Genomic DNA, 22,077 nt, shown 5'->3' with positions numbered 1-22,077 from the left:
GTGATGCTGAGGATTGAGATGAAAAAATTTAGTCTACATCCTCAAGGACCTCATGGTCTACTAGGAAAGAGAGATGAATAAAAAGATGCTCAGTGCATAATGAATGTGGGTGGGTACAACCGAGAGGGACCCAGTTGTGTGTGTGTGTGTGTGCGTGTGTGTGTGTGTGTGTGTGTGTGTGTGTTGGGGGTTGGGGGAGTCTAGGCAACTCCCACTCCTTCCAATCAGTGTAGATAGGAGGGTGTGTTTGTCAAACCTCTCCCTAGCCTGAGATGTTAGCGCGCCTCCTCCCCAGTCCTCGGGAATGGGGAGGAGAGAGAGATAGACGCCCCCTCCCCGCCCCCGGGCCAACCTGCCTCCCGCAAGCCGGCCGGGCGCCTTACCGAGTCAGACCACTGGGAGGCTGGGGGAGCCGGGTTGGGCGAGGAGGCGAGCGAGATGGGGGAGCTCTTATTTTGACAGGGGCCTCTCCGGGCTCTGGTATGAAGGCAGAAGGAGGCAGCCAGAGAGCCCCGATGCTTATTCAGGCTGGGGAGCGGAGCCGAGTGGAGGGGCGAGCGAGGCTCCGGCAGCACAGGGGAGCCCGGGGAGGCGGCGGCGAGCGGCTGAGCCAGTGGCCGGACATGCCCCGGACTCGGGGCCGCTGCACCACCGCCGCCGCCCGGAGCCAGCCGGCCGGACACCCGCACGCCTGGGTCCCCCGGCGCCGCGCCGCCCGGGGGCTGCGACCTGGACCCTCGGCGTCCGACCAACAATAAGCGCCCAGACAGCCCCCTCCCCGCCCCGCGCCCGCCGTCCCCGCGGGCCTCGGGGAAAGTGAAAGGAGGAGGCGAAGGAAGGAAGGAAGGAAGGAAGGGAGGAGGAGCAGGAGCCGGAGCCGTGAGGTTCGGGGCCGAGACCCCAGCCCCGAGCCCCGGGCCGGGCTGTTGTGCGCGTTCTCCCGCCGCTGCCGGGCGCCCACGACCATGCTCCGCGGTTGGGAGGCAGGAACCCAGGCGCCCAGCGACCCCCGGATACCCACTCCCGGGCCGTGCTGGTACTGAGATCAAGGCGTCCAGGATCAAAAGATCACTGCCTGCCTGCCCCCCTCCGCACCTCCAACTGGCGAGCAGGAGGACCCCAATCCACCCACCGACCCTGACCTGGTCATGGCGTCCAGCTCCGGCCTGGCGTGAGGACCCCCGACCCGCGCGAGGTGAGGGGTGGGCTGGGGCCGAGGGCGAAAGTCATGCCAGGCCAGCAGAGGCGTGAGAAGGGAGATCCACTTCGAATTGGGGAGGGGGGAACACTGGCTGATTGTCCCTTGCCCTCTGGCATGCACCCCCAGGCTGTTTGAGGGAGGGTTGTCCCCAGGGTTAGTGGAGGCTACTCTTGGGCCCCCAATCAGGTTGGCAACCCCAGAACACAGACGGGAGGGATTAGGGGCAGTCAGGGGACCCTGCCACCCTAGCGCAGAGAACAAGGCCGGCCTTGGGCCAGCTGGAGCAGCAACCCTGCCCTGGGGGCTTCTGGGAGATGTAGTCCCCCTTCCAGGCTCACCAACCCCTTGGGTCTCAGCACCCCAGCACTCCTCTCCTGGCTCTTGGGAGCATCCAGAAGGAGGTGCATTAGGAATGGGGATTGCTGGGGGTCACCCTCTGTCCCCAAGCACTGTCTAGGACCTGCAGGGGCTGTGACTGGAGGAGTCACCCCTGCCAAGGATTCTATGTGATGTGGGCTTGGCTGGGGGTGGGGTGGGGCAGTCACAGAGTTCCTTGGTGGTGTCTCTGCACTGCTAAGGGGAGGCAGCCCCTGTCTTGGTCCAGAGGAGCCCTTGGGGGAGAAATGTGGGGAAGCGAAGGGAGGCTTCGGGCTGCTTGCTTGGCTGGGCTATGTCCTATCCCAGGGCTGCTGGCATTTGGTTTCAGGGGACACTGAGATGTACTCTCCCCTTCTCCCTCTTGGGAGCTGAGAGTGTCCCTCACAGTCTGGGAGTCCGGAGGGTGTCTCTCTGGAGCAGTGAAGCCAGGATCAGCTTCTGTCTGTCTGTCCAGCTTCCTTCCTTCCGGGTTTTTCTGACACCCCCTCCTCCCTCCTCCTTCTGTCTGTCTGCTGCTTGGGCTGTGGGGCTGTGTCTGTGTCAGGGGGGCCCCTGCTGTGGGGAGGAAAAGTGTGGCTCTGGGAGAGGTGAGCCGGGCATGTGATTGAGCCCTGGGAGAGGGGCTTGGAGGCCCCCTTGATCTTTGGCCTTGGTTTCCTGTTTGACCTAGGAAAGCTGTCTTCGCACAGTATCTGCTGTAACTCTACTGATGCCTCTGGGCAGCTCTCCTACTGCAGGGTGGGTGGGCTTCTACTCCCCTTATTCTCCCCCTCCTCAGCCTCTCCAGGGAGTAGCCACTTATGGGCTGAGGCTGCCTGGCTGGTCTGCCGCCCCCCAGCACCGGCTGGGCTGCCTTCTCTGGGTCAGGACGATGATTTCATGGCCCCAGGGGAAGAGCATGTTCAGGCCCTGTCTTTCTGGTATCAGCTCTGAGGCGCCTGCTGCTAGAAGCCTCAGGAGAGGGTGAGAATGGGAGAGGAAGGTAAGGGTCAGGGGGTGTCTGGTATCAGGATGAGAGGTGCTGCCCTCCCCCAGTTGATACGGGTCCTTGGCCTTGGCGAACCAGGCCTGGAAGGCCAGCCTTCTGGCCACTTCCCTCTGGAAGTTCTCTGCTTACCTGTGTTGCTCCTCGTCAGGGGTGGGGCAAGGGTTAATGTTGGAAAGAGTGCCCATGACGGGGAGAATACCTATAATCTTGGATCCAGAGTAACTTGTGCTCAGGTTAGCAGTGGCCTCATGCTGAAGATGGTTTCGGGAAGTCCATATGGAGCCTCAGAGTGAGTTTCTAACTACTAAGGTTGAGGGTCCGGGTGGGAGGAGATTACAGAGTCCTGGGGAATCGATGGTCTGCAACCAATCACCTCAGTGGTAAAGTGAGACCTAGCGAACCAGCTCCTTGAAACTGTGCGGGGGCACCCCTGACTCCATTTGGATAATTTCTGCCTCCCAACTTCTGGTTACTTGGGTTAAGCAGGAGCTCTGGGCTGGGGACTCAACTTCCATGAGCAGGCAGGGCAATAGCCTTCTGGGCAGAGGCCTAGTGGGTGGCAGTGTCGACTCAGCAAGGGCTGGAATGCCTGGCACCTGCTTTAGATTAAAAGAGATGCCTGCAAAGGGGGCTGCCTGCTTGCAGGGGGAGGGGCTGGGATAGAGCTCCGTGGAGCCCAGGAGTGGGCTGGAAGGAAAGGACCAGGGGTTGCAGGCAGCAGCCATTCTGGCCAGAGTGGAGGGAGCCAGCAGTCACCAGCTCAGAGGCCCCTCCTCCAGGGGGTCCAAGGCAGGAGCTGGGGGCCCCCCACACTGCCTCTGGCGCCACAGGCTGAAGTTCTGTCCCGGCATCCTGGCGGAGGGGGGGCAGTTGCTGGGAGCCAGGGTGTCTGAGTGTCCAGTCTGCCCAGGACTGGAAGAGGCCTGTAAGGAGATGGGGGGCACTTTGGGGTTCTTAGTGGGCTGATGCCGTGTTTACTTTTCTTGGGGCTCCTTGGTTGCTGCTTGTGAGGCACTCCAAGAGTCTGGGCACCCAGAGGTGACCGGCAAACAGCATCCTTTCCTCATGCCAGGAGCTCTGGGCACTGCTCAGGTGCTGACCTGGGGGGGGAGGGGGCAGAGGGGATGGCACTGTGGGAAAGTGGGCAGCCGTGGGAGCCAAGCGGGTACAGGCTGGGTGCCGCCGGCAGGGAGCCTCTGCCAGGCCTGCTCTCCCTGGGGTGGGGCTGGCTGTTCCAGGGACTGGCTCAACCTGTTGAGCGCCTGGCTGCTCCAGCTTGGCATCTGTGCCTCTGCCTGCCAGCCCCAACAGCTGCCCACCCAGAGCACACCGTGGGGACTGCCCCTAGGGATCTGAGTGGCCAAGGCGCCAGCATGGGGCTGGTAGAGGCTCCTGCAGGGAGTGCTGTTTCCCCAGGTCCCACCCTCTCACTACTGGAGCTGGAGCCTGCTGGAGGCCCCGGGAGCCAGTCTAGGAGCTGAGGGGCTGGGTGAAGAAAGCCGCAGCGCAAGAGGTGCTGCAGTCACTTGGATGGGCCGCCCTGAAGGCAGCCTGGAGTTACCGCCTGGAATTTCCTCTGCCGGGTGCCAGGGCTGGGCCTCCCGAGCCCCACCCCCAGCCTGGCCTGACCTCCCCTCCCTGGGACAGAGCTGCCGACTTTCCCTGGAGGTTGGGGGAGGGGCAGGACAGGCATTGGGGCTGCCCTGGGAGGAGAAGGGTGCTTCCCTGGTGTGGGGGGTGCGCTCTACTGCCTCAGCCTCCCTGAGGGCCCCCTTACCACCGAGAGGTGGGAAGCTCTGGGTTCCCAGGGAGCTATCCCCCACCCTGCCCTGAGTATGGGGGGTCCTGGGTGCCCTGGAAGATCCCTGACCCATGCAGGTCCTTGCTGTCCTCCCACACCCTCTGACCCCTTAGCCTTAGGCCTTCCCCGGGGGCACTGATGGCCCGCAGGGCAGGGCAGGGGAGCCAGCGTGCCACTCTAGGGGAGAAGGTGGCCCCCACCAGCCACGTGTGGGTAGGGGAAGGGGCCCCGGCTGGTTCCCCCTTCCTCGCAGTCCTGAGGGGAAGGGCAGCTTCCCTCACCAGCCTGCTTACTTCTCCAGTCAGTGGCTGAAGCAGAGGCCTCTCCTCCTCTGCCTCCTTTTCACCCCAGGCCTCCCTGCTTGGCCCTGGGCCACCTGCCCCTCCTAACCTTGGTGTCTGGCCTAGTCCCCCCTTCCCCAGGGGCTGGGGTGCCTTCTGTCCAAGTCCCTCCTCCAATGGGCTGGTGGCCCTGCGCTGCCCTGTCCTCCCTTCCCCCTCGCCCCTCCCCTCCCCACCCCAGCCTCAACTGGGAATGGCCCTGAATCCAGCATTTCCAGCATTTCGAAACCAGGATTGTTTTGAAATCCCTGAGTACTGCTCCACCCCCTTCTGACTCCCCTCCTCCCCACTAGCCCAGAATTTAGTCCTCTAATCTGACTTCACGCTGTGCATTGCCTGGGGGTGTGTGTGTGTGTGTGTGTGTGTGTGTGTGTGTGTGTGAGTGTGTGAGTGAGGGTTTGTGCGCTAGCATATGGCCACGTGCATACTACTCTGTGTGTGCGTGTCTGTGCGTGTCTCCCATTGTGTGTCTTTCTGTCAGCAGTTCTGGGTGACTGGCCCGTGTCATTTGTGTCTCCTGAACCCTCTTAGACCTTCTCTATGAGTACAGAAGCCTCTGTGGGTCTTATGGAGCCATGTTTGGGGAGTCTGGGTTACTCTGAAGTATCCTGGATGTGTGTCCTTGGGAGTTGTGTCTGTTTCTCTATCAGGTGCGTGTGTCTGAGAGGACCTGAGGAGTGTGTGTGCTTGGGGTTGTATCTCTGATGAATGTGTGTGTGTGCTTGCACGTGCGAGCATGCTCACATGTGCACCCCACTCCTGTTCTCGCCTCTCTTGTTCCTCAGAACATGTCTGGGGTGTGTAGCCACAGGCCTCCCTGTAGCTCCCTGGGACTTGGAGTCTTCTCTGCTTTGATAGGGAGGTTTCCTGGAGTGGGGCCAAGGCTTCTGGTGGTTCTGTGGTCCTTGGAGAGAAGGTGGGGCTGTGGGGAGACTTTGGGATAAACTGTCCCTTGGGCTGGGCTGTCTTCCTCTGCCCCTCATGGACACCCAGCACCTTAAGGGATCGGGACACTACCAGTCCACCCTCTTCTTGTCCTGATATTCTGTGGGCTGTCGCAGGGAGGCCCAGTGCTCTAAAGAAAGGGCTGGGGAAATGGGAGTTAACCCTCCACCCTTGTTGTCACTTGCTTCACTGGGGACAAGAAACAGCCAGCCACATCAGATCTGGGAGCTTGGTGGCTAAAGTTCAGAAAAGTTGACTTCCCTAGCTAAGGGCTAACAGCAAAACAAGACAAGACACACATAGTTCCAGCCTGAACAGAATACAGAGGGGCCTGGAATCCTGGGGGCGGGGGGGCAGTATGATGTGCCACTCCAGAAATATGAGGCATTGGGTGTGGGACCAGCTGCCATTGTAGCCTTGATCCTGGAAAGTCCTTCTTGATGTCTAATCTCGTTCCTTCCTGCTGCAGCTAGACAGTGTTCTACAGGAGGGGAGGTTGCTGGGGGGTGGGGGAACTTTCTTTTCTTTTTCTTTTTGCCAAAGCAAAAGTGGTGATAGTAGAGTTATGTCTGCATGGGATGTGGGCACTGGAACCCCTGATGCCTCACTATGACTCAATTTCCCATCCTGGGATCTCAGGCTATAATTGAATGCTTTCCTTTAGAAGCACTTGGAGCAAATCAGTGAAGAAGAGGGCTGGGGCAGAGGCTGTTTGTCAAGGGCCTATGGAGACTGCAGCAGGAGGTGGGCAGAGGGAAAAGCTGTCCCTTTATCCCACCCCCACCCCCCAACTCCACCCCACCCCACCCCGACTCTGCCACCTTCCCATGGCCTCTGGTCCAGGACACAGTGGGAGGAAGGGAGGGGTAGAGGCACAGGTTGGTACAGTGCTCAGTGACCCAGTAGGGGGAGGGCCTTGGCAAGGAATTTTCAGTTTGTTTCTCAATCTCTGTCTCTGAGACACGCACACGCACGTCACTGCAGACACCTTCAGGAGATGAGCCCAGAAAAGTCAACCAGGTGGCTGTAGGGCAGGGCAGCATCAGATGGGGCCATGTGGTACCACGTTCTGGCTAGCGCCCTGTGCCTGCCCCCTAGAAATGCAAGTTGGGCCCTGTGGGAGGTTCCCCTCCCCAGCATCTCCCCCCTCTGTCCCAGGCCTGGGAGCACTGCAGGCCGGAGAGGGTTAAGTCTGGTTGGCAGGGACACCCCCCCACCCAGTGCAGTGAGAGAGAGAGGGAGGGGTGGTTAGCAGCTTGCTCTAGTTGGCGTCTTTCCCAGAATTCTTCGGAAAAGAACTCCCCTTTGACCCCCAGTACAAACTGAGCCCAGCCACCAGCCTCCCTCTCGCCTGCCCGTGGGAGCTTCACCCAGCCCCCTCCTACTGAACTGCTAAGCCTGATTCTCTCACCCTAGGCTCTCCCAGCCAGGCCCAGTCCCCAGGACTTCGAGTCTTCAGGGGACAAGAAAGACCACACAGGGACATGGGACCCACACCATTCTTCTCCCTGACGCAGGATAACCCCGGGGTGGCTGGTGCTGGCAGCTGGGGTCCTCAGGCCTCCTCACCCATCCCTCCTCCCCGGACCTCAGGCCAGGCCGTGGGAGTCGTCCGCCCCCTCTCTCCCTGTGGGCCGAGCTCTAAGGCATCTCCACTGCCTTCTTTCCTGCTTCCAGGGGAGGGCGTGGGGGGGGGGGGGCTGGGGGGGGGCGCTGGGGCAGGCCTGGCTCCCAGCCAATCCACAGAAGTCGTGGAGGGAGGTGGTGTCCAAGTAGCTCTGGGACTTCCTGGAGCTGCAGGCGCTCTGTGTGTACACGCTCAGTGGTGTGCATGCTGGGGGTGGGGCTGGGCTTATGGGAGGAGCAGGGGTATGGCTGGCTGGCCTGGGGCTTCTAGCTGTGACCCTCTCTCCACAGGGAGCCCCATCCCAGATCACACCCTTGAGCCTGAGCCCGACCCGCATTATCCTGAGGTGAGAGGTCTGTGTGCTTGTGTGTGTCCTCACGGCCTCGGCGCTCGGCTCTGTCTGCCTCTGCCCTAGCCTCCCGCTTGGCTTTTTGTCTTGGGTGCCCTCCTCCTGGCTCTCTGCCCCCACTTCTCCTTTCATTCCCCTCCCATCCCCCCAGGAGGGGGTGCCGACAGCCTACCACCTGAAGCCCATAGGGGGCGGGGGCGGGGCCGGGGCAGGAAGGGTTAAAGCTCCTGTCACTCCAGTGAAAGTCCCAGCCGGGGTGGGAGGTGGGGAGCCCCAGCCCAGTCACCCCTAGAGGGCAAGGTACGGTTTCCTTCCTGGCCCTGGCCGTCCCAAGTACTTGCTCCCCCTCGCTTGCTGCTGGCTTTGGCTTCTGCTGGCTGAGTCAAAGCCAGGGTGGCTACCAGCCACGGTAATGTGGTTTCTGCCCTGGCCCCTAGACACACACACACACACACACACACACACACACACACACACACACACACGCATGCACACACGCACACGCTTTCTCCCTACCTCCCCCCCACCCCCTCCCTCCCTCCCTCCCTCCCCTCCTTCCTTACTTAGCAACAACTCCCTGAATTCACAACAAACATGCCTGTAGGCTCCTGGTCTGACGGGGAAAGCTTGGGAAAGCTGGAGAAAGCTGAGGACTGAAGGCGAAGCGCTTCTCCTAAACTGTCCTCAGGAGGGAGGGGCCCCAAATCCCCTCACCCTGCCCGCCGGTGGCCACCACCCCTGAGTGGTCTGGCTTCCAACTCCAGCAGTGGAAAAAGTGGGGGGCAGTGACAGGAGTGGCTGAGCAGGTGGGGGGAGCAGGGCTGGGACTCCACCCTCACCAGTGAGTCCCACTTGACCTTTGACCCCCCACCTGCAGAGTAGGAGGGCCAGCAGACTCCACTCTAGCCTCCCCTCCACTCTCAGCAGGGGCCGGTACTGTTGTCCTGGTAACTTGCCTCGCTCCCGCCCAGACTCTTTAGGGACCAGGATAGGTGAGGATGTAACGGATTGGGGGTGGGCGGGGCTGGGGTGGCCCAAGAACTTTGCTCTCTGAGCACCGGAGGGCTGGGCACCTGTGTTGAGGGGTGGGGAGGGGTGGCCTCTTTTTGATCTCGTCCCTGGGCAGGAACTGTGGCCTCTAGCTAGCACCTGATGCGCATCAGGCTTGGAGGGATCGTGCGGAATGAGGGAGTGAGGTAGCCATTCTTTCATCATAGCACAGAGGGCTGATGCCAAGGTGAACCTGGATTGTGAAATGGTTAAGAGCCTAATTGCTGGGGTGTCTGGGTTCAAATCCTGACTCTTCTAATTCTGGACTATGTGCCTCAGGCAGGTTACTCAACTTCCCTGTGCCTCGGTTTTCTTATCTGTAAAGTGGGGTAATAAGAGTACTTTCTTGTATTGTTGCTCTGAGGAGTCAATTAGATACTGCATGTGAAGCCTTCAGGACAGCTTGATGTTAGAGTAAATGCCCAATATATATTAGAGAGTGTTCTCATTATTATTAGTCACAGCTCTTCACAGGAACTCCTGGCCCTCCCCCTAGCAGAAGAACTGATAGGGTTGGGGGGAGTGTGGAGGGTGGGGAAGAGACTGCCTTTCCAACACTTCAGACTCCTAGAGTTTAATACAGGTTCCCAACTGACGGTGCTGCTGACATCTTGACTGCAAGTTTGCCCAGGAGCCGCCAGCTCAGAGAGAGGAGTGGGCCTGGAGAGGGGTCTGAGGACCAGGAACTCCCTTCCCATCTCCCAGCACTTCTCAGGGCTGAGCCCTCCCTCTGCCTTCAGGCCGTTAGCACAAATCAGTTCAGCACCCCTCCCACCATCCCATCCCCTGCTGCTCTGTTCCTTCACAGGCTGAATAGCCCTTAAGACACTCTGTCCTTCAGTGGCTTAAATGGCCACCTCTTCTCTTCCTGGCCTGAGGGGTCAGAGACCTTCCTTAAGGAGAAAAGCAGCAGTGTGGAGCTGTGACAAGGATGACAGCAGTTAGGCCTACCTTGGGGGGCGGGGTCCCCTGGATTCCCTGTACCCGGCCTAGGCATTCTCCCTGAGCGTGGTGGGGCAGTGCCCAGATGGGCACGCCTGGCACCTGTAGCGCACAGACAAGCAGGAAGGAGGCATTTGGAAGCCCAGAGGAGGGGTGGGGTCATATCAGCATCCATTTGGGCCAGAGGACACCTGCAGAACCCTTTCCTCTGCTGCATGGGTGAGTGTGGGCAGGGTTGGGGCAAGTTGTCTTTCAGCCTGTGTGCTCTGGGCAGGCCAGGGGAGAGCGCCAAGTGACTCTGGGTGAGCCAGGCTCCTAAAGGCCCTGGGAGGGGAGTGGGATGATGGGGGCTTGAGGCTTGGGAACTTCTGGGTGTGAAGCCCAGGACTAGGCAGCAGGGATGGGGTGGGTGCCCATGGGGAGGGAAGCTCTGCAGACATAGCGGTTTGGTCTTCCGGGGAGCGAGTATCCAAATCTTCAGAGAAAGTGGATTCAGATGTGGCACAAGTACCTGGGACACCTGAACACCTAACAGGTGCCTTCTGTGGCCTGGTACCAAGAGAGGTGGGCTGGAGCCCCTGGCTCTACTCACTACCTCCCTCCCATGGGCCTGGGCGTAAGGGCTTGGTGTTGGCCTGGGCCATGCCTCATGGCTGGGCTGGCCATGCCGTCTGTGCCCGGCCCCTGGGGCCTGTTCCTTGGGCAGGCTGGGGCTATTTTTGGGATCGGGCTGGGGCTCAGGCTGGTTTCAGATGTTCCAATGTGAACAGGAGAAAATGGGAACAGATGGCTGGAGGGTTCCGATCAGCAGGTCCTGCTGGGAGCAGGTTATTTTTAGGGCCTTGTTAACCCTTTGGGGGGCTGTGGAGCCACCCTTAGAGGGACAGCCCTCTCCAGTTGTGAAGAGGACAGGTCTTCTCCCTGGACCTCTACTTTCAGAACTGCACGTCCAAGTTGCTCTTCTTTCCCTCTCAGACCTTCCACTCTTTAAAGAGGCCCACAGCAAGAAAGCTGGAGCTTCCTCCCAGGCCAGACCCTGCAGGGAGCCTGCCAAGCGGTGGGGAGGGGAGAGGGGTGGCTGGCAGAGGAAAGGAAACTCCCCCTTGCTTGCCTCCTGGGGTTTTGAGACAGCCCTGAGGCTGAGACAGTGGCTGACTGCTCTCTGGGTTCATGCTCTGGGTTTGAGTATGTGCTGGTAAACCCAGTGATGCCCAGGGGAGTGCCAGCCGAGGGATCTGGCTTCTGTGATGACAGGAAGGGCGAAATCTTTGCACTTGGTCCCACTGAGATGATGCCCATGGGCCCCGTTCCCTTAGATGCTCAAGGGCAAATATCTGGACAGTGCCCACCTTTACCAAATGCCTGTGGATTTGGGTGCCGTGCAGGGGGGGTTACAGAGGGCAACATCGTGGCCGGAGGTGGTCTGTTGAGGGCTGAGTATGTCACAGGCATTCTGTTGGATAGTTTCACTCTTAGGATCTCACTCTACGCACTGATCCTCATTTTGCCGATGAGGAAACTGAGGCTCAGAGGGCTGAAGGGATGGACAAAGTCCTGTCACTCAGAAGGGGTGGGATGTGATTGGTACCCTGACTGCAAACCCAGTTCTCATTCCACTGCATCACTCGAACTGGTACTGCCTGCCAGTGTCCCAGCCCCAGAGGACGAGGCTGCTGGGACTGGGCCTCCTCAGGGAGCAGGTTTATGGAATGAGTGTGGAGCGGAGGCCTGGGGGCAGGGGACCCTGCCTGTCACCACTCTCACAATCCCCTAAGCCCTTCTTGCCTGAGGGTGCCAGGACTGACACCAGAAACCCCATTTGGCCTTCCTGTCTTCCCTGCAGGAGGATCACAGGCATACATCCTGTCTCGTCAGCCCCCACCCCCACCCGTCCTGGCCCCCGTGCCCCTGCTTCCTGTAGGGTCACAGCAGTCTGGATGTCCACGTGGGCAGAGCTCAGGGCCCTCCAGGTGCTGCTGGTGCCAAGAGTTTGGGCCAGGCCGGCGAGGTGAGGGGGCTGGGAGGATGTCTCTGACGCTGGCAGTACCTGGAGAAGAGAGCCCAGCAAGCGGCGGGCAGGGCAGGCGGGCGTTGGGTGAGGTCCCGCCCCATGGTGTGCAGCCTGTGCCAGCAGTCTGCCCGCACTCCACAACTCCCACAATGGCCCCATTGTTCCCAGCCGCCAGGCAGTTTGGAGGAGGTTCCTGGGCCACCCCTAATCCCCCCCCCCTCCAAAAAAAGGGCCGGATTAACCCCTCGGAGGACTGAGGCCAGGTGAGGGCCCGAGGAGACTATCCCGCCTACTGATTCCTCCCTCCTGGGAATCCAGGCTTGGGATTCCTCCTCCCTCCTACCAAGTGTACCCAGCAGTGGGGCACCTCCGGAGACTGGGGTGTCCCACAGGGCAGGGAGTAGCATCTAGACCCTCTCTCACCCCCACGGTGGTGCAGGTGCCAGGGGGCAGGAAGTGCCAGTGGGGTGGCAGGCGGAGACCAGATATATTTGGGCCGGTGGGGCTAATTCCAGCCACCACCGCCTGCCCTACTGGCTCCTGAGCTCCTTTCCTTCCTGTGAAACCAGAGCTGGGTTGGGCCTAGCTCAGGATTTCGGTGGATTTAAAGAGGCAGCACCTTCCCTGCCAGCCTGGCTTCCTCTCCCCCTCCCCAGGTGGGGTCTAGCACCAGAGCAAGGACTGGAGAACTTCTTGCTCCACCCTTGCCCCGGGCTAACCCCTGGCCCTTGCCCCTGCTGGGGTACCAGGCTTTTGGCACTCCTTTCTCCCAGAGCTTTGGGCGGGTGGGGTGGGCGGGGGTGGGCTGTGGTTTCCTGTGTTGGCTGTTTGTGCCTGGCCTAGAGTGCCCGCCGCCTGCCTGGGCTTCCTGCCCTGTCTTGTTTCCTTGTGCCCCCCTCCCCCTCCTCCCCCCCCCCCGTGGGAGGGAGCAGCTAAGGACTGGGCAGTAGCCTTTGGGGGCACCCCACTGCCAGGTTACTACTGCTTCCCGAGGCCTGGCCACATGGGCACTGGCTGCAGGAGCCAAGTGAGGTGACCTCAGGCTTGTCCAGGCAATGCCACTTAGCCTGGTAGCCTCCAGAAGGGCAGAATCCCCTCCAGAGGCACCCTGTTCAAACACCCCAGACTGGAAGGTCCAGGGCCAGGAGTTTCCGAGTCCCAGCAGGGTTGGTGTTGCTTGACACCACCCCGGGGCTACAGGTGGGGTGGGGCTGGAAACTCCCAGACAAAAATGGTTGATTTGCATGGTCTCCTTTGGCAGGAGGTAGGGGGGGGAGGGGGGAGGGCTGCTAGGAACCAGGGTGAGGGGAAGGCCCCCCAGGCCTGGAAGTCCCCACGTTGAGGGTCCTGGAGCAGTACCTTGGTTCCTGAGCAGATTTCCTGCTGGGCTATGCATCCTTGACCTCCCCACCCGGCTGAGTCACCACCTCAGGAAGAGGAAGTGACCTGGGTGGTAGAGGAGAGCTTCTAGGGACTGAGGAGTCCTGACACCCAGGAGAAAGGGGACTCGGGACCTTGTTGTCTTGGGAGCTGCCTCTCCCTGAGTCAGTGGCTCAAGGATCCCACCCCTAAGATTCCGAACAGGTTCCTGTCCTTTCAGCCACCACAGAGGGTCCTAGCAGCCCATCTCCTCTCTAGAGATGTCTGCACACTGCGTGTGGAAGTGTGGACCTTCCGAGCCACATTTTCACTGCCTCTTTGGGGTGGTTTTGAATTAGGCAATGAGTCTGGTGGGCTAGCTGGTAAACCAAGCAGAGGCTGTCAAGGTGGGGACAGCTGGAAATAGGCAGATTGTCACTAGTGTGCGTTGTACTTGTGGCAGTTCTGTGTTGAGCATGGCCCACGCTGAGGCCCTGGGCATCCTTCAGAGCCTTCCTGGTTTCCCTCCCCCAGCTGAGGTCAGGTCGACTTGACTTTAGCCCTTAGGTCACTGCTCCCCGCCCCGTTCCCCCCACAAAAGCTTTCTGGCAGGCTTTGTCTCTGCTGCCTCCTGGGCTCCATTCTCTGCTCATGGTCTTTCACTCAGGGGACTGGCACCTGCTCCCAGTTTGTGAGCATGTGTCACCGCTCCCCACCCTACCCCCTAAGAGGGAACCACAGCACTCTCTTTCCAGAGCTCCATCCCTTTCCTTTTGCCCATCTCAGGGGCTCCTGGCCTGGTGCTGGGCAGCCCCCTTCACTCTGTTTGTTTAAAACCACACCCACAGGGAATCAGCCTTCCTGCCTCCCATCCCAAGGCCTTCCAGGTCTCTTCCGGACTGTGACTGCCTAGAGGAGGAGGGGTCTCTGGGCGCTGGGGCGGACTGCTGAGGGGCAAGGTGGGGGGAAGGTGTGAGATGGGAAAGTCCTGACTCACCTGTACTTGACTCAGCTCGTCCTGCCGCTGGGTGGGAGCGAGGGGGTGGAGTCCCAGAGGGGAAGGCGACTCCAGGATTCTAATGTGGAGGAGCCCTGGCCTGACTGGGGACCCTGGAGAGGACAAATTTTCTAACAGCCCCTTCCCAAATTATTAGAGGTCCCAATATTTGAAGCTGCAAATACTGGTCCCTTGCTCCACCCTAACCCCTCGGGGGCTGGGCCCAGTGGCTGATGTGTGGGAAGCCCACCTGTCTGGCGTGGGCTTAGATGAGCAGTCAGGGCTTTGCGGGGAGGACACTGCAGTGTAGGGGAAACACCGGGGACCATGGTCTTGGTGCTGCCACGTAATGGTCACGTGACGCAGGAGCATATCACTTCCTTTTCCCAGATCTCAGTTTCCTCATTGTGAAATGGGGACAATAATACTCTCTGGTAGGTGGTTGGTAGTTTTAAGGATCAGCAAGGTGGTGAAGGTGGAAGCCTGGGACCCAGGTCAATGTTGGCCTGCCGCCACACCCAGGCTCCGTCTCTCCCCTGTGCTGATGCAGGAGATGGGGTCTGGGAGCAGGCTGCTTCCCAGCCAGGTCCTGGACTTTGGAACCTTCCCTTGAGGAGCCTCCCTTCCCAGAGACAGAGCGGGAGCCGGGGAAGGTCCACGTGCCGCGGGGTTAAGTTAGGGCTAGACTCCCACAGGGTCCCTGGTGTGTCTCCCTCCTTCCCGGTTCCCAGGTCCCGGCCTAGCCTCCAGCTGCCCAGGAGGGAACGTGCACCGGTGTCTGGCTGGGCCTGTCCCTGGACAGGAGCTCCTGGCCCAAGACTCCTCCCCTCCCCCGCCCCTTACTGGTATCTGTGGGGGCAGGGCAGGGGGCAGCAGGGTGAGGCTTCTGTGTTTCAGTGAGTCTGCTGGTGTATCTAAGTGTGTGTGTGTGTGTGTTTCTCTGAGAGTACCAGGCTCAACTTTCTATGGCTGCCTCGTGGCCTGGCCTCAGTCTTTTCATCTGTACAGTGAGTCGAGGCGTTCCCTCTCTACCCTCTGGCCGCCTCTGGAAACGTGCCGCAGGCTGTTTCTGTGCTCCTGCTAGGGCCGGCGCCTCCCTCGCCCTCCCGCACACCTCCGCGGCCCGGCGGGAGCGCGCCTCTAGTTTCCTGGGCTCCGTGCGTGTCTTTGTCTCCCCGTCCACGTGCGAGCTGCGAGGGTGTGTGAGTCAGAGTTCGGGTGCTGGTGGGTCCCGGAGCCCCTGCCCGACGGCGCCCAGCGCCGAGCCCAACCTCGGCCCCGCCGCGGAGCGCGCCGGGCCCCTCGCCGCACTTGGCCGTGGGTCTGTCCGGGCGGCGCGTGCGGGGCCGAGAGAGACACGCTGCAGCCCTGCCCGTCTCCCGCTCCCCGGCTCGCTGGCTCTCTTGCTCGCTCGCTCGCTCTGCCTCTCCGCTCGGGCTCTGCCGAAGGGGGCGGGGTGGGGTGCTGGGGCGGGGGGAGGGGAGGCTTCTGCATTCTTGCGGTCGGGGAGGAATCTGAGCCAGCGTTACTGGTCTCCAGAAGAGCCCAGCTGCAGCCCCGGGGCCCCGCCAGGCCTCTCGCTGCCCGCCTGGGCCTGCTGGGATGGGCACGGGCTAGGCCTCGAGCTGGGGGCGGGGCATCGCCCCCACCCCCACCCCCACCCCCCTCCCGGCCCGGGCGCCCTGGGGCTGGGCGCTGCGGGGGGGCGGGGCGCCAGGGGTTCCCCCCACCGCCCCCTGGGTGAGGGGCGTACCTGGGAGCGGGAGTACCCCCCCCCGGGGGGGGGGAGCGCTGACAGACCTTACGGCCGACCCACGCGGGCACCTTTGCAACCCTGTCCTTGTGGTGAATTCTCCCCCTGCGGCCGGGGCGGGGTGGGGGCGCCTTGCTAGACACCTCAAGCTCCGGGAGGATAAGGTTCGGGAGGGATGGGGACAGGACCGGCCGCTAGGATCGTGACCCCGACCTGTAGTTCTTCCTTGCCATTCCCACCTTACCCTATCCAGTTCCCTAGTCCCAGGGCTGTTGCGTCCTCCCGTCTCCCCTCCCTTTCTCACACCCCCTCCCCAAGTCACAAGTTTTCTCTTTGGGGCTTGTTGCTGCAGTCCCTGATCCAGTACCGAGTACCTGGCTGGGCCCTGGGCACGCACAGGGGCCGTAGCCCCACTGTGTGTGGGAGCCATGAGGATCCTGGCTAACAAGACAAGGTGTGTGGGTGTCGTGGAGGGCGGGATGTGTGTGTGGAGTGAGGGGAAGGGAAGGGCCCAGTGACGATGGAGCTGAACTGTGCAGACTTGGAGAGCGAGCCCGCCCCCCCCCCCCCGCCCCCGCCCCGGGCACCTGGCTTCCAGGTCGCTGGTGGGATAGAGGAGGGTCAGAATGGGAAGGCCTGCCGCGAGGCGGGAGCCCACAGCTTTAGTGCCCGGGGACAGAGGGGAATGGCAACCAGCTAAGCCTGCTGTTCTAGTCCCTTTCTACCCTTTCCTCTTAAAAAGGGTTTGAGTAGACCCCCGCCCACCCCACTGTCGGGTCCGATGGCGCCCTCTGGCCTCTGTCTAGCTGGGGGTGGGAGCTGGAGGGAGGGGCGGCGCCTGCCTCCCTCCCCTTCCCCAGGAGAAGCCGGCAGACTGGGCCAGGCGGCAGCAGCAGGACAGCAGAGCTGAAATAAATCTGAGCTGGTGTGGAATGAGGGGGGATAAATATCCTCTCCCGTGATGTGATCTTTCCAGCGGCTATTAATAGGTCTCCGGGGAGGGGGAGGCGGTGGGGGGAGCGGGCTAGAGCTTAAAGGGCCCGCAGCCTAGGCTGCAGGAATCCTTGGCTTCAGCCTGCGCTTCACACCAGTACCCTCCCCCCTTCCTCCTGCTCCTGCCTGCCCGCCAGGCCTGCCGGTGGACCCTCTTCAGGCAATCCCCTCCTGCTCTGGGGAGCGGTCTGGACCAGTGGGTACCACTCTGTGGTGTACTTTTTCCCACTTCCCCAAGGGGGATGGGGCTGGGGCATGAGCAGTGACCCTCAGGTCCTGTGCCCCTTCCCAGGTGGTGTTGGGACACACGGAAGTTGAGATTTGGGGACCTTGGAAGGAGTCCGAAGATAGCACACCTTTGAAGAGAGGGTGCTTATGTGTTGGTCAGGTGCTAGTGGAGGGGGGTTGCCACGGAGGCTTGCAGTCTGATGGATGCCGGGGCTGGGGGCGGGTTGGATTCTGCCAATACCAGGCCCTGGTTTTCATTTGAATTGTGGGGACTGGGAGGTGGAGAGGGCGGCCCCATCTTCACTCCCCAAGGTGGAGAAGGGCATTAGCCCTTGTCTGAGGAGCCATGGAGGGAGGAAGGGAATGGCTGGTGGTTTTAGATGCCACTCAGCTCCCACCTCCCCTACCATTAGGAGAGGCAGAACAGGGCGATTAAAATCCAGGCTTGCTACAACCCTAGCAAGATTAACTTTTCATGTCTCTTCCACCTTCTCCCAGGTTACCCCACCCCAGGAGGAGAGAAGCTCCAGGGAGCCCGCCGCTGTCCCCCCGCGGCCACTGCCCCCCTGCCCCAGCCAAGCCAATGCACCCAGAAAATAAGTTGACCAATCATGGCAAGACAGGGAATGGCGGGGCCCAATCCCAGCACCAGAATGTGAACCAAGGACCCACCTGCAACCTGGGCTCGAAGGGCGTGGGGGCGGGGAACCATGGGGCCAAGGCCAACCAGATCTCACCTAGCAACTCAAGTCTGAAGAACCCCCAAGCAGGGGTGCCCCCTTTCAGCTCGCTCAAGGGCAAAGTGAAGAGGGAGCGGAGCGTGTCTGTGGATTCTGGAGAACAGCGAGAGGCTGGGACCCCGTCTCTGGATTCAGAGGCCAAAGGTATCCCATTTCCTGATCCCCAAGACCCCAACATCTTCCATGGTCCTAGACCCAGTCTTGTTGGGAGACCACCTTTCTGCCCCACTTGCCTAATCCCCACCCCCATTCCTCTCCAGCAGTTATGCAGGGGCACCTTTCTCTTAGCGCCATCATACCCGCCCATCTGGCCATGCTCTCAGGATTGGGTGGAGATGTTGCATCCTTAGGTGCCACCCATGGAGGGGCTTCAGAGTGAGGGGACCTCTGGTTGGTCAGTCTCATTCATCTCTTTTCTCCCCAGACCCCCCCCCACCCACTCAGGGGGAGTAGGAGGGCCACTGGGGTGAGGAACAGACCCACGCGCCTCCCAGGAACCTCCGGGTACCCTGGCTGGTGGGAGCCACTTAGCAGGCACTGGGGCTTGGAAGAGTAGCAGCGGCTTCCCCCCCCCCAGCCCTAATTAGAACCAGTCGTGGTTGGGGATTAGGCTGTGCTTGGTGCTGGGTGGGGGAGGGGAGACAGGCAGCAGGGCTGTAGAGAGAAATCAGAAACAAATGGTGGTGTGGTGGGGGCCAAGGGCTGGCAAAGGGCCCGCCGGGGCCTGGGTAGTGCCCTCTGGGGTGGGGCATCTGGAAGACTGGGCTTGGGAAGGACCCTGGGTGTGGGAGGTCAGGGCTTTGGGTACTTACTCGGACCCCTGCCTGCCTGGGCAGAGGTGGCACCCCGGAGTAAGCGGCGTTGTGTGCTGGAGCGGAAGCAGCCATACAGTGGGGACGAATGGTGCTCAGGACCAGACAGCGAGGAGGACGACAAGCCCATTGGGGCCACCCACAGTGAGTGCCCATCATTGTCAGGATGCTGTGGCCCATGGTGCCCCTGAGGGATAGCTGCCCTGAGGGAGCTTCCCTCTCCTCACCTAGGGCCTCAGAGGGCCAAGCCTGGGCAAGAACCAGACAAGCGTCAGGAGCCCAGGCTCTTCCTCTCCCATCTCATATCTCTGACTTAGTCCCTTCCTGCCCTGTGACAGCCCAGTCCCTGCCTTCTGGGTGCTCAGTGGCCCCCTATCCCTAGGGACCCGGGGTCTGCTAGGTTGAACCTCAGGTGGCCTGTCCTGGCCACACCACCCCCACCTCCTCCCTGAATTCCTGGCCTATGCTGCCACCTACTGGTCAATAGAGGGAGGGCGGTGAGGGTCCAGCATCTTTGGGAGCAGGACAGTTGGCTCTGCTGCGAAAAGCCTTGCTAAGCCTGGGTGTGACCTGACATTGGCTGTCTCTCTGGCGCCCTTCCCTAACCTCTAATTGACTCCTGGCAAGTGCCTGGACTGCATCGCCAGGACAAGGAGTGGGTGTGGGTGGATGCCCACCCCTCTCATTCTTGCACTGATCAGCGTACATGTGGGCCTTGCACAAGTGCTGGGGGAACCAGCATAGCCCTGCTCTTGGGGAGCCCATACCCATTGATCTGATGCTTTTCCTCCAACTTTGCATCTGTATGTGGAGCGAAGTGCAAAAGAAACTAGCCAGAGTTTCAAATTGTGAACTTCTGGGAGGCCAGACTGTAGAAAGAAAGACAAAAAAAAATATGTCAGACACTTTACTACTTTGTTTTATTTAATCCTTACAATAGCCCTGTGAGGTAGGTGGTGTTGTGATGCAGAGGAGGAAACAGACTCAGCAGATGTTTGTGGAAGGAGCGGATCACGACCAAGCAGGTGGCGTGCGGGGTCCAATACCAAAGCCTCTGCAGCTGGCTGGGACCTTAATGGTCATCTGGTCCCAGGCACAACCCCCTCCCCCAGGGAAATGAGTGGCAGTCCAAAAGCCCCTGGCCAAGCCATTCAGTGATCAATGGGGGTGGTCACTGCCTCCTAGGACAGACCCCCCCCCCCTCAGTTCACTTTTATAACATTAGACTGCACCACTGTAGAAATAGGAAGATGCCGGGAAATACAAAGAAGAAATTGCTAACATATCTAATACCAAGGTAGTCACTTACTGTTTTAATTATACTGTTACTAGATTCTCGAAGAGTCCTCAATGAACTGAGGCCCTTTCCCAAATTTACACAAATAATAAGTGCTTCAGTTTCCTCATCTACACAAAATTCCTTTCTTAGGATTATTGTGAGGGGGACAAGGAGTTGATACCTGTAACATGCTTAGAACAGCGTTAGCTTTTATTATTGTATTAGGAAGTTCTTCCTTGGAAGAAAGCCTGCCTCTCGCCCCATAACTTGTCCCAGGAGTCCTCGTTCTTTGTACTGAATATGCACCCTCCTCTTTCCCAGGGCAGCCCTCACACGTTGAGATTGGCTCTCAAGTTCCCTCCTAAACTTTTGGCTCCATTATTCTGTGTAAAATTGGAGAGACAGGGTCCAGAGCAGGGGGTTATGAGGTAGGAATATTGGAGAAGATTTATTCAAGAAGAAGACTCTGCCTCTGGGCCTGCGGGAACGTGACGCTCTCCTGGCACAAGTGAAACAACTTCAGGCAGTTATCTTTATATGAACTGAGGGTGCTGTCACCTACTGTTTGTTGGTCAGGCACTTGTCTCATGGTAAAGGGTCTACCCACTTGCCTAGACCCCTTCATAACCATCATAAATCTTTCTTCCTTCCTTCCTTCCTTTCTTTTCCTTTTCAGGGCCGCACCCGTGGGATATGGAAGTTCCTGGGCTAGGGGTCAAATCGGAGCTGTAGCTGCCAGCCTACACCACAGCTCACAGCAATGCCGGATCCTTAACCTACTGAGCGAGGCCGGAGATCAGACCTGCATCCTCATGGACACTAGTTGGGTTTGTAACCCACCGAGCCACAGTGGGAACGCCTCATAGATCTTTTCTAGGCTAGGACTCACAGTCGAGTTTGTGACCTTGGTGTCAAGGGTGTCCAGGAGTAAACCCACCAGCACATTAGGCTTTTGTAGCTCTCTCTGTTTTTCCAAATAACTGTTTAGTTTGTGATATAGTTCTGAGCTTGCTATAAAAATAGCTTTCTTCAACTCCCCCCCCTCCCCAGCCCATAGGGCGGGAGTTAGTGTTTTTCCATTTTACAGATGAGGGAACTGAGGCTTAGAGGGAGGAAGTGTCTTGTTCGTAAGGTTGCAAAGCAGTTACTGAGAAGGCCAGAATGAAAGCCATTCAGCGTTTGAATTATCAGTTCTCCCTTTTCCCTTCACCTGGCCAATGTGTGCATGTACACACATACTCACACGCATGCACGCACGCACGCATGCACGCACACACACACACGCAGTGACAAGGGGCTGGATGGAGCGGGGCCAAGTGCAGGGTTCTGCAGCCCCTGCCTGGTCTAGACCTTGGCTCCGCGCTGCCTGGCTGTGTCACCGTGGATGAGTAATGTCATGCCTCTGACGTTGTTTCCTCCTCTGTCAAGTGGAAGGTGCGACACCTCCCTCCCAGGGATGTGATAATTCAATGGAATCAGGTCCATAAGTGTCTGGCAGAATGTCAGGCACATGGGAGCCATTTTTTCTCTCTCTCCTCCTCCTGGTCCGCCCAGTGTCCATCCTTGTCAAAGACGGGTCTAGGGGAAGTAGGTGTGGAAAGTAACTAGAGAAAGTCCCAGATTGTGGCCCAAATGACCCCATGAGCTGTACAGCAGTGCGACTCTTGGTCCCTGGGCATCTCTGGGATGGATGATGGTGGGGGGGGCGGGGTCCCCTCCGGGTCTTCTCTCTAAATCTGGTCTCTTTCCCCTCTTCTGTTGTGCAGACTGTAATGTAGCAGACCCAGCCATGGCGGCCCCACAGCTGGGTCCTGGCCAAGCCACCCAACTGCCCCTCAGTGAGAGCAGCGCACCAGGCCCTCCTCATGGGCCGCCGCCAGGCCTTCGGCCCGATGCCCCCGGGGGTGGAGGCGGGGGTGTCCCCGGAAAGCCGCCCTCTCAGTTTGTGTATGTCTTCACCACCCACCTGGCCAACACGTAAGTGCCTCAGCCCGGGTTTACCCGGCACCCCTCAGTCTGGGGTTCTGAGTGAGTGCCTGCGGGGGGCCAGGGTTGGCATGGGTTGGGGGGGTTGAGAGCTCCCTCCTGCCCACCTCTCTGAGCTGTTTGTGCCTGACCTTCCTGTGCAGGGCTGCGGAAGCTGTGCTGCAGGGCCGGGCCGACTCCATCCTCGCCTACCATCAGCAGAATGTGCCCCGGGCCAAGCTGGACCAGGTAAGTGTGGCGCCTGGCCCCACTGGGAGTAGCGGATTGGCTGCTGCATCCCCGTTCCCGTCTCATGCT

At 60.0% G+C, this 22,077-nt stretch overlaps 1 protein-coding gene across 8 annotated transcripts in view; it reads left to right on the top strand.

Moving 5' to 3' along the window:
• Positions 1-1,056: 1,056 nt before the first annotated feature.
• Positions 1,057-22,077, top strand: part of BCL9L (BCL9 like) — a 27,887-nt gene continuing 6,866 nt past the window's right edge. For 2 of the 8 annotated variants that reach the window (XM_047753796.1, XM_047753800.1), the window contains exons 1-8: positions 1,057-1,195; positions 6,319-6,398; positions 7,071-7,300; positions 7,572-7,627; positions 17,462-17,847; positions 18,540-18,659; positions 21,561-21,771; positions 21,924-22,008. In XM_047753796.1, the coding sequence (XP_047609752.1) occupies positions 6,380-6,398; positions 7,071-7,300; positions 7,572-7,627; positions 17,462-17,847; positions 18,540-18,659; positions 21,561-21,771; positions 21,924-22,008 (1,107 nt within the window). In that variant the 5' untranslated portion in view covers positions 1,057-1,195; positions 6,319-6,379. Of the gene's footprint in view, positions 1,196-6,318; positions 6,399-7,070; positions 7,301-7,571; positions 7,628-16,094; positions 16,197-17,461; positions 17,848-18,539; positions 18,660-21,560; positions 21,772-21,923; positions 22,009-22,077 lie in introns of those variants that run through there. The other 6 variants (XM_047753797.1, XM_047753798.1, XM_047753801.1 and 3 more) reach the window with 6 other exon arrangements.

The sequence above is a fragment of the Phacochoerus africanus genome, chromosome 11 (assembly GCF_016906955.1).
Source record: "Phacochoerus africanus isolate WHEZ1 chromosome 11, ROS_Pafr_v1, whole genome shotgun sequence".
Taxonomy (NCBI): domain Eukaryota; kingdom Metazoa; phylum Chordata; class Mammalia; order Artiodactyla; family Suidae; genus Phacochoerus; species Phacochoerus africanus.
This window is presented reverse-complemented; position numbering and strand designations above follow the sequence as displayed.